Raw genomic sequence first — 17,297 nt, forward strand, 5'->3', positions numbered from 1 at the left:
TATATCAAATATATCTGGTTAATTTTAAAACTAGTGTATTTGAGCTGAGTAAGGAGAAGATATTCTAAAATAACCTGCACAGTCCACCAGTAGCTACTAGCCACATGTGGTTGTGGAGTACTTGAAATGTGGCTAGTGAAGCTGAGAAATTAAATTTTTAATTTAATTTTGATTAAAAGAGCCTCATATAATACTGGATATTATATTTAGAAATCAGCACTAGATTATAGTTTTCCTCTATGCCTAATTTATCCTGCTGTCAAATAGTACTTATCTTTAATTCTTTGGTTGAAAAGTATAAAATAAGTTTACTTGTTAGGTTGAATCAAACATCTCAAGCTTCTATAAGAGATGACAATAATTGATGTTTTCTAAAAAGATGATGCAAATTATCTCCATAATTATGATATTTTAAAACCATTTTATTAAGATATTAACAGACAAAAAAATGTGTACATGCTTAATATATACAAGATGAGTTTGTAGATAAGTATACAGCCATATAAGTATATAATCATAAAACCATCACCTCAAACTGTACCATAAACTTACCCACCACCTCCCAAAGTTTCCTCCACCCCTCTTAAATAATTATTTCTGTGTGTGATAATAGTCACGTAAGATCAATTCTCTTAGCAAATAGTATTGTTTTCTGTAGCACTGTGCTGTAGAGTAGCTCTCTAGGACTTATTCATCATGCATAACTGAGACTGCTTTTGACAAATATCTCCCCATTTCACCCTCCCCTCAGCTCCTGAGAAACCAACATTCTACCCTCTGCTTCTATTATTTTGACTACTTTTAATTCCTCATATAATTGGTACTATGTAATATTTAATCTTCTGTGTCTGACTTATTTCACAGAGCATAATATATTCCAGGTTCATCTGTTTGTCTCAAATGTCAGGATTTCCTTCTTCTTTTGAGGCTGAATAATATTTCATTATGTGCGCATAACTCATTTTCATTATCCATTCACCTGTCTTGTGGATATTAAAGTTGCTTCCAAGTCTTGCCTATTGAGAAGAATGCTGCAAAGAAATGAGAGTGCAGATATCTCTTCGATATACTAATTTCAATTCCTTTGGCTATATACCCATTAGTGGGGTTGCTAAATCATATGGTAGTTCTATTTTTCATGTTTTGAGGATTCTACACACTATTTCCCATAGTGGCTACACCAGTTCACATATCCACCAACAATGGGCATTTTTTCCACATTCTCACCAATACCTGTTATCTTTCGGATTGTTGATAAAAGCCATCCAAACAGATGTGAGCTAATATCTCACTGTCATTTTGATTTGCATTTCTCCAAAGATTAGTGATATTAAGCTCCTTTTTGTATACCTGTTGGCCATTTATACATGTTCATTAGAGACATAGTGCTTTGCTCATTTTTTTAAATTTTTATTTATTTATTTATTTTTGCTATTGTTAGATGTCAACTCCTTATCAGACAAATCGTTTGTAAACATTTTCTCCCATTTTGTAGGTTGCCTTTTCATTATGTTGATTGTTTCCCTTGCTGTGCAGAAGCTGTTTTATTTGATATAATCTCATTTTACATATGTAACAAACCTGCACGTTATGCACATGTACCCTACAACTTAAAGTATAATAATAATAAATAAATTAAAAAAAAATTGTGTTGCCTGTGTTTTTCGTATCATAGCCAAGAAATCATTGCTACGGCCAATGTCAAGAAACATTTTCCCTATGTTTTATTCTAGAAGTGTTATGGTTTGGGGTCTTAAGTTATTTAATCCATTTTTACTTGATGGTGTTTTGTTGATGGTTTTGTTGATCCATTTGTTTATGGTGTAAGATAGGGGTCAAATTTTATTCTTTTGTATGTGTACATCCACTTTCCCCAGCACTATTTATTGAAGAAACCATCCTTTTCTCTTGACACTCTGGTCAAAGACCAGTTGACCATATGTGTGGGAGTTTATTTCTGAGTTCTCTGTTTTGTTCTATTGGCCTATACATCTGCTTTTATGCCAGTAACATTGTTTTGCATCACCACATAGTCAAAAATCAAGTGTTTTGATTATTTTAACTTTGCAATGGATTTTGAAATTAGGAAGTATCGTGCCTCCAGTGTATTCTTTTGCTCAGAATTGTTTTGGTTATTTGAAGTTTTTCTGTGGTTCCAGATTAATTTTAGGATTGCTTTTTCTACTACTTTAAAAAAACCATTAGGATTTTAATAGAGATTGCATTAATGTGTAGATCACTTTAAGTAGTATGGACATTTTGACTATAATAATTATTCTAATTCAAGAACATGGGATTTTTTTTTTGTTTATTTGTTATTTGCTTTAATTTCTTCAGTGTTTTATACTTTTCAGTGTACAAGTTTTTTGCCTTCTTGGTTAAGTATATTTCTAAGTACTGCATTATTTTTGATGCTATTGTAGATGAGATTGTTTTCTTAACCTCCTTTCCAAATAGTTCATTGTTAGTATGCAGATATACGAATGACTTTTTTTTATTATACTTTAAATTCTGGGATACATGTGCAGAATGTGCAGTTTTGTTACATAGGTATACACCTGCCATGGTGGTTTGTTGCACCATTCAACCCGTCATCTACATTAGGTATTTCTCCTAATGTTACCCCTCCCCTATTCCTCAGCCCCCGACAGGCCCCGGTGCATGATGTTCCCCTCCTGTGTCTATGTGTTCTCATTGTTCAACTCCCATTTACGAATGAGAACATGCGGTGTTTGGTTTTCTGATCTTGTGATAGTTTGTTGATTTTTTTTCTGCAACTTTTCTGAATTTATTTATTCTAACAGTTCTTTTTTGTAGAATCGTTAGGGTTTTCTACATATTAAGATCATGTAATCTGCAAACAGAGATAATTTTACATGTTCTTTCCTGGTTTGCATGCCTTATGTTTCTTTTCTTTTTCTTTTTTACTTATTTATTCTATTTTATATTTTTGTCTACTTACTTTGGCTAGGACTTCTAGTACTATGTTGAATAGAAGTGGCAAGAGTGGGCATCCTTGCCTTGTGCTGTATCTTAGAAAAAAACACTTAGTTATTCACCATTGAATATGATGTCAACTGTCAGCTTTTCATATGTAGCCTTTATTATGTTGAGATAATTTCATTCTATTCCTAATATTTTGAATATTTTTATCATGAAATATTACTTAGTTTTGTCAAGTGTTTTTCTGCATCTATGGAGATGATCTTGTGGTTTTTATCCTCCATTCTAATAATGTGGTGTATCATAACAATTGAATTGCTTATATTCAAACATCATTGGATCCCAGGGATCAATCTCACTTGGTGATGCTGTATGATTTTTTAATGTGCTGTTGAATTCAGTTTGCTAGCATTTTGTTGAAGATTTTGGTATCCATGTTTATCTGGGCTTGTAGTTTTCTTTTCTGGCAGTATCTTTTGTCTGGCTTTGGTATCAGGGTGATGCTTGCCTCATAGAATAAGTTTGGAAGTGTTCCCTCTTCTTTTTTTTTTTTTTTTTTTTTTTTTTGTAGAGTTTAAAGAGAATTGGCATTAATTCTTCTTTAAATGTTTGGTGGAATTCACTTCTTCAAATATTTGGTAGAATTCACTTTTGAAGCCATTTCTTTGTTGGGAGGTTTTTGAATACACATTCAGTCTCATTTGTTATCGGTCAGCTTTATTTTATTCTTTCGATGGTGTCATGTTTCCCTGATTCTTCATGATCCCTGTAGCCTTACGCTGGTATCTGCGCCTTTAGAGAAACAGTGACCTCTTCCCCTATTTACAGATTGACTTCAGCAGGAAAAGCCCTTCATCACTCACCCCAGCTAGAAATTTTGTGTGGGCCAGCTGTTAGGGCCTGTGCGCAGGCATGATGCCAGGGTCCACAGGCAGGGTAGACTGTGGTTTTATTTCATTAAGAAAAACTAAAACATAAGGCAGTGATTCTTAAATGTTAGCACACGTACACAAAAAAATTACCTGAGAGCTGTTAAAATGTAGATTTCCATACCCCAGTCTCCAATGATGCTGAGTCTTACGTTTGGGAAGAGGGGAAGGAACGCGCATGTTTAACCAGCCACCATGGTTATTTTACAATAGGGAACTACGAGTTAGACTTTGAGAAACACTGCTCTGGTAAATCTTCATCCAGACTGGCATGTAAACCTTTAAACTTCAGGATATTTTTTAAAAAATAGCCTATAAGATAGTTTATTCACACTTGTTTTTACCAAGGAAGAAATGACTTTTTAAAAAGAGTTTTAAAGTACCTACTATGAAACAGTCACTGTAACTATACATATGTGACTTTATTTAAGCCTTACAAAACCTATGAAATGAACATAAAATAAAGTACTTTGCATAAAATTATATACTGTGACTCTGCCCCTAATGAAATGGGCAATCTTATCCTCAGTCACTGATAGGAACATAATTCTCAAAGTACTTTATTAAACTGATGCACGTCAAACACCTAATTAATTAGTGAGAATCAGGATTCAAACCTCTGAGCTTCAGATCCTTAATCCAATGCACTTAACTGATTCTACATCTCTGGGAAATCTGTAAAGAGCAACCAGCCCTTAAAAATTAAAATATGTGGTTTCTACATTAACTGTTACTACACTGTCAAATTCTAAGAGTCATGTCATGGACATTTTTATATCATAATAATTAACTCAACATAAAGTAGATGAAAATAACACTGAATTTCTCATATCCCAAATATTTCTTCCCATGTTTTAATTGTTCTGTGCATATTGATAAAAGCATTTGCTACATCTGGATAAATAATAAACTGCACTTTCTTCTTTTTACCTCTCCTCTTCAAGGCCACCTTTATATCCTCTTCTTACCTCACATGTTTTCACAAGTAACCTGAGAACGAGCCCAGGTTCTCAATCACATACAGTACTCAACAGTATGTGCCCCTCCCTACTATATACACATTTTATGTGCCTAGAAAAGGTCTTGGCCTTCCCTTTCTGCGCCCTTCTCTCTTCACTGGCAACTAAGTGCTGTTTCTTCTTGGGCCACCATCATTGGTCCTCTATTGATTTTTTTCCTACAAATTTCTGTGACTTTTACACTTCCAGCTTTAACTCTGTGCTTGTGATTCCCAACTCTGTATGTGAAAGGCAGTGCAGAATCGCCATTAAAAGCCCAACTTCAGACCTGGGTTCAAATTTCAACTCCTCCACTAGCTGTCTAATCTTAGTCAAGTTACTTAAACAAGCTTTTTATGGCTCAGTTTCCTCTTCTATAAAGTAGGAGTAATATGATAGTAGCATTTATGAGTGTTAGTGAATAGTAAGTAAGTTAATACAGATAGAGTCTTAGAACAGTGGCCAACACATTGTAAGTATTAGTTGATATTGTTATTATTGTTCCTCTCATTTTTTTATCACCTAAAACCCCGTATTTCCAGTTGCTTTCTGTACATCTCTACAAGGTCAATGTCTAAAAATACCACATCACCTCCACCCCACCCCAGGTGCCTCTCGTTTTGCATTTGCTGTCTCCATTGGCGGTACCAATCACCTCATTGCAAAATCTCGTCATCCTAGGGTCCCTGTCTTTATAGAATCTGCTCAAGCACGTCATGCAAGAGGATATCAGGGCCTTGAGTCAATCTCCTAAACACTCCCTTTTCTGCCTCATTCCATTCTCACTGGCACTACTATAGTCTTACAGGCCCTCATCATTTCCCCACTTAAATTCTTGCCTCACTGATCTCCACCATGGTTCCCCACTTCACCCTTGATATGGTTTGGCTGTGTTCCCACCCAAAATCTCACCTTGAATTATAATCCCTATAATCCCTATGTGTCAAGGGTGGGAGCAGGTGGAGGTAATTGAATCATGGAGGTGGTTTCCCCCATGCTTTTCTCATGATAGTGAGTGAGTCTCACAAGATCTTATGGTTTTATAAGCGTCTGGCATCTCCCCTGCTTGCACTCACTCCATCCTGCTGCCCTGTGAAGAAGATGCCTGCTTTTCCTTTGTCTTCCACCATGATTGTAAGTTTCCTGAGGCCTCCCCAGCAATGCAGAACTATGAGTCAATTAAACCTCTTGCCTTTGTAAATTACCGAGTCTCAGGTGTTTCTTCATAGCAGTGTGTGAACAGACTAATATAGCCCTGAAGCCAGAGTATCTTTCCAAAATACAGATTTGACCATTTCTTGCCAATGCTTTATATGTTGTAGGCATTCCTTATTCCCTGTGCCATCATTTCCTAAATTGTGTCTCAGCGCACCTTGTACTTGAATGTTGTTGATGTCCCATGAGATGAGGTTGCTAACCCATTTGGGGTACACTGTATTCCTTGTAGTTCAGGGTGATGCACTGTTTGAGAGTGCAGTGTTCCTACATTTAACCTGTCCTGGGGCCCTTTATCCCAGAATTCCTAATAATATCTTGCAGGAATTAATATTCCTTAGAATATTGTTTGTGAAAGGTTGACCCACAAGAAAAACTTTTTAGCATCACCTACAAGTCCCTTCACAGTATAATTGCTCTTGTCCCTATAACACTCTCCCCCACATCTTAAACTCTAGTTGTTCCAAAGTTCTACTGTTTTCAGTTTTTCAGACCCCTGTGCCTTTTCAAATTCTGCCGCCTATTTGAAGAGCCCTTTTTTGCTTTATTCTTGTAATTCAACTAGAAAAGTCTTGGTTTGCTGTCCTTTCTAGAAGACATCTTACCTTCCTAAGCAAATTTAGCCCTCTCCTCATCCAGTGCCCTCTGTGTCCACTTTCTGTGCCATTTCTTCATGGTGATGTGTGTGTCTCTGGGTCCTCTTTAATGTATTATTCTTTGTACACTGCTTGTCATATAATCCAATGAGTGTTTCCCGAATAAGTGGCATTAAGAAAAGGTGAAAGTAAATCTGGAAAATGCTAAAGAAATGTGCTCTGACATCAATACTCTAGTTCTTGTCTCTAACCTAAAAAATAAAATAAAGTCCTTTGCATAAAACTATATACTGTGACTCTGCCCCTAATGAAAAAGGGCAACATTCATTTTTTAAAAAGGATTAAATTCGCAGCCATGAGGCAATGTAGAGTTTCAAGATGCAGCTCTGTGCCAGAAAGTATGCTCAATGCCAGGGATACAGTGCTCAGCAAAACAACAAGGTCCCTGCCCTCAGGGAGTTTGCTAACCCTTGGAGAAGACACACTAACAAACATAAAATGCAACCCATACAAATGTGTCATGTAGGATTATCTGTGACAGTGACTCATTTAGTCAGGGAGGACAGGAAAGATTTTCCCAAGCAAGTGAGCTTGAGCACAATTCCTAAGAATGAAATAGTTAACCAGGAGGAGATGAAAGGATCATTTAAGTAGGAGAAACTGCAGAAACCAGGACCTCGAGCAAGACAAGGCTACAGAAGTGAGCAGAAGCTTGTAGGAAGTACTAAGGAGCTTAAAGTCTTTATCCCAAGAGCAATGGGAAGTCACTGAAAGGTTGGAGAGTGTGGGTAGGGAATTAATCAGATTTGCATTATAAGAAGATTCATCTGACTGCCTGTAGCAAACAGATTGGAGAGGGGGTAGTCTAGAAGCTGTTACTTGGTCTCTGGTGAACTAATCCAAAGACATTTAAGATGCACAATGAAAAGGGAAATAGTAAGGAGTACTCTTAGGTTTATGGCCTCAATGTTAGTATCATTCCCGGATGTGGGCTGTCCTGGAAGAGAAACAGATTTGGAGAGAAAGACCATGATGTCAGCATTGGACATGTCGAGATTGACCTGCCTTTGAGACACCTGAGGGAGGAGACGTCAAGGAAGACATTAGCTATTTGGGTGTGGAGCTCAGAGGAGGGATATGGGGTCAAAATATTGATGTGATTATAAGCTTTCAACAATTGAAAACAGTACTATATCAGCAGCCACTGTTCTCAGGCCAAGGTGCTGTAACTGGAACACCTATGGAAAAGAGGGGAAGTAACCTTAAAAGGGAAAAGCCAGAAAAAGACTTCAATAAATTTTACCATGGGAAAAAAATAGGAGTATTAAATCTTACCAAGGAAAGAGCGTAAGAAATGTTATATTTATTGCTACTTTATATTAAAATCAAACCAGCTGAAGTGTGGCATCATCAGAAAAGCTGGATTCTGGCTCCATTTTCTAATGTTACCAGCTGAGTCTCCTCACATGACTCATTTGCCTCATCAGAAAAAGTGGGGTTATTGGATTTTTAAAAAACTGACAGCCTTTTCTCAATCTAGAACAAAAGTCCTACGCACATATCTGCATAGAGCCTGCTGGTGGCCTGCATCTGGTGTCTCCAGGCTCTAGAAACTCATAGCACACAGAATGCTGGACTTGGAAGAGTCCTGAGGTCATCTACTAGGGACTTTTCAAACATTTTTATAGTTTGTAAGAGAGACTTTTATATGCTTTAAAAATGTTTATAAAATATATTAATGTCTCAAATATATATTAGCACTGCAAAAGATAACACCAATCAAATAAAGCGTTGATGTCAGTCTGATTAAGAAGGGAAAGGAGGCCTGGGGCCCTACCTGGATGGCCTCATCTTTCAAGGCAGGACTAGTCATCAGTCCAGCCTCCCTGTTCACAGATGACAAAACAGAGGCCCAAGATCACTCAATAGATGTCAGCAGAGCCAGGATTTGGCCCTGAGGTCCCTACGCCTATGATCTCTCCACAACACCATGCAGAACTTAGCCAGACCAAGGAGGGAAAGAGTGGCTTCACCTTCGTCTTCTTGTGTCCCTTTTATATCTTGGTTGTACCAGCCAGCCTGTGGGTCCCTCCATGCAAACATTCTGTGAGACCAGCTTGTAGAGTCCAGCTAGAGTAACGGGGTGGGGCAACTCTGAGTCAGGTAGATGAAAATGTGATACATTATATATAGCAATGAAAATGCCAAGGCTGGGTGCAGTGGCTCACGCCTGTAATCCCAGCACTTTGGGAGGCCGAAGTGTGCAGATCACTTTAGGTCAGGAGTTTGAGACCAGCCTGGCCAACATGGGAAAACCCTATGAGATAACTCAGTTATTCAGGTGGGCCCAATGTAATCACAAGGTCTTTAAAAGGGGAAGGAGGTGGCAAAAGAAAAGAATCAGAGAAAAAGATGAGATGGCAAAAGTGGGATTAGAGAGATGCTATGTTGCCAGCTTTGAAGATGGAGGACAGACACTATGAACCATGAAATGCAGGCAAGAAGCTAGAAAAGTCAAGAAAACAAATTCTCCCCTAAAGCCTTCAAAAAGGAATTCAACCCTATTGACACTTTAATTTTAGCCCAGTGAAGCGTTTATTGGACTTCTGAACTACAGAACTATACCATAATAAATATTTGTTGTTTTAAGCCAAAAAAAAAAAAAAAAATGCTGGGCATGGTGGCATGTACCGATATTCCTAGCTACTCGGGAAGCTGAGGCATGCAAATCACTTGAACCCAGGAGGCAGAAGTTGCAGTGAACTGAGATCACGCCGTTGCACTCCAGCCTGGGTGACAAAGTGAGACTGTCTCAAAAAAAAGAAAAGAAAAAAGCCAAAGAAAAACTGGGGGAAGGCTTAGAATAAGAATATGATTAGCAGAGCCAAGAGTGAAAAAATGACAACTCTCAGAAAGCACTCCTGAACAGGGCCCTCAGTCAATTCTGGGTATGAATTAAAAGATAATTTCTATAATGTCCAACTTTCTTTCTTTTTTTTTTTTTTTTAGACGGAGTCTCGCTCTGTCGCCGGGCTGGAGTGCAGTGGCCGGATCTCAGCTCACTGCAAGCTCCGCCTCCCGGGTTTACGCCATTCTCCTGCCTCAGCCTCCCAAGTAGCTGGGACTACAGGCGCCCGCCACCTCGCCCGGCTAGTTTTCTGTATTTTTTAGTAGAGACGGGGTTTCACCGGGTTAGCCAGGATGGTCTCGATCCGCTGACCTCGTGATCCGCCCGTCTCGGCCTCTCAAAGTGCTGGGATTACAGGCTTGAGCCACCGTGCCCAGCCAATGTCCAACTTTCTAGATTCTCAATTATTGTAAAAAAAAAAAAAAAAAAGGATTTAGGAAAGAATATATACTTTTCCCCCAACTATATTGATACAGATATACAAGTGTATATACATTCTCTCTGTCTCTGTCTCTCTCTGTCTCTCTCTCTCTCTCTCTCTCTGTTTCTGGTAACTTAGAATATTTTCCCCTGGATTTCTCTTAAGAATAGGATAGATAGAAGATATATCTGATCTGACTGCCTACATTATGTAATTAAAATTTCTTGTTAATTTAGCCTGCTGAAATTAATTTCATTAAATTTACTCAATTTACTTGTTTGGATCAAGGCCATATATTCAGAAAGCACCTGTTCAAATCCAAGTATGTGCCCAAAAGGAATAGCATACCATTTTAGGAGCCTTTAGCAGAGAGAGACGCAAAGTAAAATAATTCACTTTATTTGTGGGGTAACGGTGAAAAGGAACAGTGAGAGAAAACTGTGGTGAATTCACCAACATCTGGTCTAGGTGTGTTATTTTAGAAGTTGTCCTAGATACTTTCAGAACAAGGTATGTTATGAATAAATGCATGCTGTCAAACACTCTCCCTCCTTCCTATAGATGTGCAGGATCCGGTAAGACCTTTTAGGAGTCAGTTGGAACAAAGCTTCAAATAAGGAGTTTCACAGCTGGATTCACAGAAAGAGGATGGGAAAGAGACAATTGTATCATGTTATTTATATATATATATAAAATATATATTTATGTATATATTATATATATATTTATGTATATATAATATATATATTATATTATATAGGGTTTCACTATGTTGGCCAGGCTGGTCTCGAACGCCTGACCTCGTGATTCACCCACTTTGGCCTCCCAAAGTGCTGGGATTACAGGTGTGAGTCACCGTGCCTGGCCTCATATTATTATATTATATATTAACATTCTGATTTAGGGAAAACAACCTATTTTCTCCTAGTTCATGATATTCTGGTTCTATGTTCACATTTTTTTTAGAATATGTTATTGAAACATGTTTTTTTAATTTTGAAAAGTTTTTTAAATAGATTCAGGGGGTACATGTACATATTTTTAACAATACTAGTTAGTCCTGATCTTAACACACAAAAACAAAACAGCTAATAGATACCCCTTGTCCCATCCTTCCCCACACAAAACACTTAGTTTTTCATTATCAGTCATACTAGGGATGGTTGTGTTTTCTGTGGAAGATTTTATAACATACAGTGTAAATGATGCAGATATTCCTTGCTTATTTCATGAAGTGTCACAGCTAAAAATGCAAGAACTCTGTGTGTTGAACCCTAGCTGGAATCCTCCCTGTCACTTAGAATTTATGGTTCTACCTTCCATATGAATCTTATATGCTGTCAAAATCAACAAGAAATGTAAATGCACATGCCTTGAAGCACACTTCATGTTTCCTTCTACCAGTCACTTCCAAGGGCTTCATGAGACAGTTAGTAATTATGCAGACAGATTTAGGTGTTAAATATTTTTCAAACAAACCCAGTTAATGGCATCAGTAATAAAGAGCAGGGAAACAAAGAGATTATAGTGTTTAATTCCAACCCGACATCCTCAGGAGAACAGAGAGCACAAGGCAAACTCTTAAGTGTTTATATACTCCCTGAGCTGTACAGAGAAAGTTCACAGGAAGCAGTTAAAGATGCAGCAACTAAACCCAGCATTTAACTGAGTTTCTTTGGAATCTTGCTGTTTTATGCAATTAAAAACCAGGTGGAAGGTATATCATTACTAGTCAATCTTGAGGTTTATAATAGAGTTTGATTTTTAAGGTAGCTCTTCTACTAGGTGTGCCTCAACAAAAATCTCACAAAGAAAACCTTCCTATAGGAACTGTACAGCTCAGCTGGTTAATCCCAGAGGTGCTGTCGCTGCTCACTGCCATGTAAGCACTTAGATTCCCTGCTGTACTGAGCCTCCCCAGGGGCCTTTAGGGATTGGGAGGAACCCAAGGAAAGACTCTCCACTACTTTTGAAATGGAGACAAAGAATTCTGAGGCATGAATGCAACAGACCACAGGTTGACACCTAGGACTAACTTGTGTATCAGCCAATGCTGTGCCATGCTCTGAAGAAGACCAGCCAGATAGGCTGCCAGATGCCACAATGGAGAAACTTCTGCCCTAAATTCATTTGCCAGCAACCTTGCCAGAGAGTCATTTTAGCCACTCCATCTCTGCTATCCTTCAACTCAGCTCCTGTGCCACCTCGTAAATGAAGCTGACCCCATATCCTGTAGTCAAAGACATTCTTCCCTCTTCTGGTTCCAGCTATACTGCTTACCGTCTACACTGCCCATAACACTTCTGCCTTGTGTCATGTGCAGTTATGTTCATGTCTGTCTCTCCCACTAGTTTGTATTTCCTGAAGGAAAAGGTCTAAGACTGTTGTGTTTTTGTATTTCTTATCCGAGGTACTCATTAATAATTATAACAAAATGACACTTACTCTGCCTTTTTTTTTTTTTTTTTTTTGAGATGGAATCTCACTCTGTTGCCCAGCCTGGAGTGCAGTGGCATGATCTTGCTCACTGCAAGCTCTGCCTCCCAGGTTCACGCCATTCTCCTGCATCAGCCTCCCAAGTATCTGGGATTACAGGCGCCCGCCACCACACCTGGCTAATTTTTTTGTATTTTTGGTAGAGACGGGGTTTCACTGTGTTAGCCAGAATGGTCTCAATCTCCTACCTCATGATCCACCCACCTCAGCCTCCCAAAAATGCTGGGATTACAGGCATGAGCCACCGCGCCTGGCCAAGCTCTTTTTTTGTTTTTTGTTTTTTTTTAACTTGAGACAGGGTCTTCCTTTGCCATCCAGGCTGGAGTGCAGTGGTACAGTCATTGTTCAGTGCACCCTGAAACTCCTGGGCACAAGCAATCCTCCCACCTCAGCTTCCTGAGAAGCTACAGGTACATGCCACCATGCCCAGCCAATTTTTTTATTTTTATTTTTTAGTAGAGACAGGATCTTGCTATGTTGTCCAGGCTGGTCTTGAACACTGAGACTCAAGCAATCCTTCTGCCTTGGCCTCCCAAAGTGCTGGGATTACAAGTGTGAACCACCACACCTGAACTCTTGCATACTTATATGCAGGGCATGTTGCATTCAGCATATCATTTAATTCTTATAATTCTATAGCATGATGGGTAAAGAGCATGGGCTTTGGAGCAAGACCACCTGTGTTTAAAGCCTTCCTCTTTCTGCCATCTGCCAAATATCCTTGAAACAGGCAGAATCCCAGTGGTTTTCCAACTTATAGCCTCAGCTTTATTCTACCCCCATAGAAGCCCCATAGATTTAATTAAATTAGACCCATTAGCTTAAGTAGCAAACTCATTCCTCTTTATCACTAAGTAATCCTAAGGCAGCCCCCATTAACTTGTGACTTAATGTATTCAGGTTTTTAGACACAGATAGTGATTTTGCTAATCATGTGGATAATATTAATTCTTTACTTTTTTTAGTGTTTGGTTATTTTCACAGTTCTTTCAGGTAAATTACCTTCACTGATCTTCAGACCATTCTTGTAAGGTGGGCGGGATAGCTGTCCTTTTCCCCACTTTACTGAGAAGTACAATGAAGAGAGAGAAGCAAAATGACTTGACATTTATCTCATAGCCAGACAGTGGCAGAGCTGCAACTTGAGCCAAAATGTAAATTCATCGACAGGCTTCCTGCCTCTATCTTGCTTTGTGCCTCAGCAACACACACGTGTGTATGCACAGACTCACTAGCAGGCACCAAGAACCAGGTGTTGGGCGAGAGCCTCCATGGTTCAAGCTGTCTAGTAACCATAGCAATTGCCGCTGTCCTCGTGGCAAATGAGATCACCCAGTACATACTTGCTCCAAGATTTGAGTTACAAGAGATGAGGCATTTTCCTCAGAGAGCCATTAAGTTTAGAATTCCCTTTCCCTGATCTGACATAACCCTTGAGTATTCATCTTCTGGGTCCTTGCAAACCATATCAAGTCGAGTTAACCAGTCATGATTGGTAAGAAATCCTAACAGTCAGGAAGAAAGTGCTAAATGGACTTCTACGTGTGAGCAATTTGCAATTTTGTGGGTGGATTTATTTTTCCCTAGGTATCCTTTAGGATAGCTACCCAGGCATACATTATTCTCATTCTTTAAAAATGCACTTATAGTTCACAGTCAGTCTGCATGATTTTGTTTCTGTGTTCTTACATCATGTCGCAAATGATGTGATGGAGAAACCTACAGGGAAGTTTTTGTTTCTTTTGCATAAACTATTTTGCAGTAATTGATCAGCCATAAAGAAAATATTATCTCCTGTGCACTCACAGCGAGTTCTCTGGTCACCAGAGACCAATAAGCTGTGTCCCTAGAACTATTATCACTTTGTTGAAGAAGCTGCTATGTGAACAAAGCCCAGCCTTCGTTAATTTCCCTTTTCGTATTTAAAAAACCTTGTCAGTATTTTCCCTTTGGGAATCTATAATTTGTCAATAATGCGTATTATTTTAGTTCTAAGGAGATGTAGGGCAGTGTGTCCTTATTAAGATCTCTTATTCATCAATCTTCATGCCAAATAAAGTAAAATGCTTCACATTTTTACTATATTATAGTATATGTGTTTATTTTCATTTCATAGAAATATATTTTTTTTAGAAATGTAAACCACTTTTGAGACTAATTTGAATTCCACATCCTCCCCCTCATGCTACTCCATTTAACTGATGGTGGAAGCCTGAGAAGTAAGGTGGTCAAACTGAGTCTGCATTCTACTGAGTGATGGAATTGGGATATACATTCTGAGTCTAGCGCTCTTTTCCATTGTACTCTGCATTGTGTATCTGTTTTCTCTCGATAACTGCTACGTAAGCTTGGGAAGCAGGGATGATCCTTATACGTGCCAATTAGAACTGCCTGGTAAATGGTTGTTAACTAATGTCAACCATTGTGTCATAGTTATAAGAGCTCACATGTTACGACACCTGCCTTTCATTATCTGTTCGTTTTTGTTTGGGGTTTTTTTTGTTTTGTTTTTTGTTTTTGGCACGATCTCAGCTCACCGCAACCTCCGCCTCCCAGGTTCAAGCGATTCTCCTGCCTCAGCCTCCCAAGTAGCTGGGATTACAGGCATAAGCCACCATGCCCTGCTAATTTTGTACTTTTAGTAGAGACAGGATTTCTCCATGTTGGTCAGGCTGGTCTTGAATTCCTGACCTCAGGTGATCCGCCCACCTCAGCCTCCCAAAGTGCTGGAATTACAGGCATGAGCCACCCTACCTGGCCCATTATCTGTTCTTTTATATTCAGCCTCTTGTGTAGATGTAGAAAAAGTTGAAGGATAACCAGTCATATACGATAGAAAGGAATCTGATTAAGCTTGCCTGCCATTGTTTCTTAACATCCACATTGAAATTGAAAAATGTTTTAAGGAAAAATCTCATGGACCTAAGATTATTTACGAATGGCTTCAGTGATCTCATATATATAGTGACTAGATTCCTATGACACATTATTTTTCATTTTTTTAAAAATTGTGTATTATTGGCCAGGCACGGTGGCTCACACCTGTGATCCCAGTACTTTGGGAGGCTAAGGCAGGTGGATCACAAGGTCAGGAGTTCAACACCAGCCTGGCCAATATGGCAAAACCCTGTCTTTACTAAAAATAGAAAAATTAGCCAGGCGTGGTGATAGGCGCCTGTAGTCCCAGCTACTCGGGAGGCTGAGGCAGGAGAATAGCCTGAACTCGGTAGGTGGAGGTTGCAGTGAGCCAAGATCACACCACTGCACTCCAGACTGGGTGACAGAGCAAGCTTCCATCTCAAAAAAAAAAAAAAAAAAAGTGTATTATTTCCAGCCATGGGAAATGAAAGGACAGTAGAGTTCGTGTTCAGAATGAAAGTGTAAACATCACAAGTCAGTCTGACCTCAGCTGTCAGTTTATTCATTGTGAATTTTTGTGCCATGGAAGAAATTGGTTCAGGAATTGTTTGCCCTGCTATTAGTTTGTATGCACAGTAACATTCTAAATACTCACTATAACTGTATTATAGTTTGTTTCAGTGTTGGAAGGTGTGTTGTCTAAGCTGTCAAGGTATGATGAAGGCACTTTCTTTTCATCCATTCTGTCATTCACTGTAAGTATTTGAATGAGTTCTCTTCTGTGGTCTTTTAACTGTTGTCATAGTGCTTATATGGCAGTTAAAAAATAATTCTCATAATTATCTCTTTCTTTCCCACTTAAGGTGAAAGCAGCTGCAAAGTATGTTGATGTTCCAGTAAGTATTTTTGTATCTGCTTTTTAAAACTATACGTACTTCTTAAAAAAAGAAATTACAGTTCATCATGGGTTTATTTCATATATTTAAATCAGTGCCATTCCCTTAGGGAGTAGTTTATTTTCCTTAAGCAAGCGCTAACCTTCATAACAAGGCGTGACAAGGTTATTTCGTTGACGTTTTCTGTTGTAACTCAGAAACTCTTAAGGAGGCCAATTGATTACAAGAACATATCACCTGAGTTGCAAAGGGAAGTTTTAGCACTCTAGGATGGGGTAGAAAATGCCTCACACTATGTATAGAAAAACTGCTCGCTTTTCCTCCCCTTTACATGAAAGCTCTGACAGGTTTCTTATAGAAGGTAAAATAATGATGAAGATGAACAGGTTAAAGAATTAGTGTTATATAAATATATAAAGAAAAAGTGTTATATAAATCAATAGTCACTTCTTTTAACATTTGGTTTTTCATAGAATTCTTGGGAAATAACTCATAAGTTGTTCCAAAATTAAGATTCCATGAGCAGAAATCATGAAACTGACTTAGCTACAATGAGAATATTCACATGGTAAACATAACCAACAAGTTGTGCAGCATTTTTAAGCTGATCATCATTCCGAATTAGTTTTTAATTTAAATTCTATTATCACATATATGATCAAGGCCTAAGGTGTTCTGTTTAATCATTTATTTTGGCACATATGTCAATTTTCAAAGAATTAGAATTAGAGCACAATGAAAAATAAATTACGATTTAAGACTAGATGGAATACAGATTCGTTCTTTGTATTTGAAGAACATTATACCTCTACATTGCCATTAGAAATGGTAGCAGTTTTGAGTACTGGCAAGCTTTATATATCAGTTGTAGATAGCTCTTATTTTTAGGTTACACAACCACATTTTGTCTCCAGTTCTATTGCTGCTGTAGTTATAAATGAGTATTTTAAATGAGAAGGCCCTGGACTTTTCTACCTTTGCATGGGGTTTCTTTGGAACCAGACTTTTTATTTTACAAATGTTTCCCAAAGAAGTC

At 38.3% G+C, this 17,297-nt stretch overlaps 1 protein-coding gene across 16 annotated transcripts in view; it reads left to right on the forward strand.

The window, feature by feature from the left end:
- Window positions 1-17,297, forward strand: part of CADPS2 (calcium dependent secretion activator 2) — a 439,469-nt gene that overhangs the window by 380,925 nt on the left and 41,247 nt on the right. For all 16 annotated transcript variants that reach the window (XM_031665933.1, XM_031665918.1, XM_031665925.1 and 13 more), the window contains 2 exons: window positions 16,037-16,120; window positions 16,229-16,261. In XM_031665933.1, the coding sequence (XP_031521793.1) occupies window positions 16,037-16,120; window positions 16,229-16,261 (117 nt within the window). The remainder of the gene's footprint in view (window positions 1-16,036; window positions 16,121-16,228; window positions 16,262-17,297) is intronic.

Source organism: Papio anubis, chromosome 4 (assembly GCF_008728515.1).
Source record: "Papio anubis isolate 15944 chromosome 4, Panubis1.0, whole genome shotgun sequence".
NCBI classification, from domain to species: domain Eukaryota; kingdom Metazoa; phylum Chordata; class Mammalia; order Primates; family Cercopithecidae; genus Papio; species Papio anubis.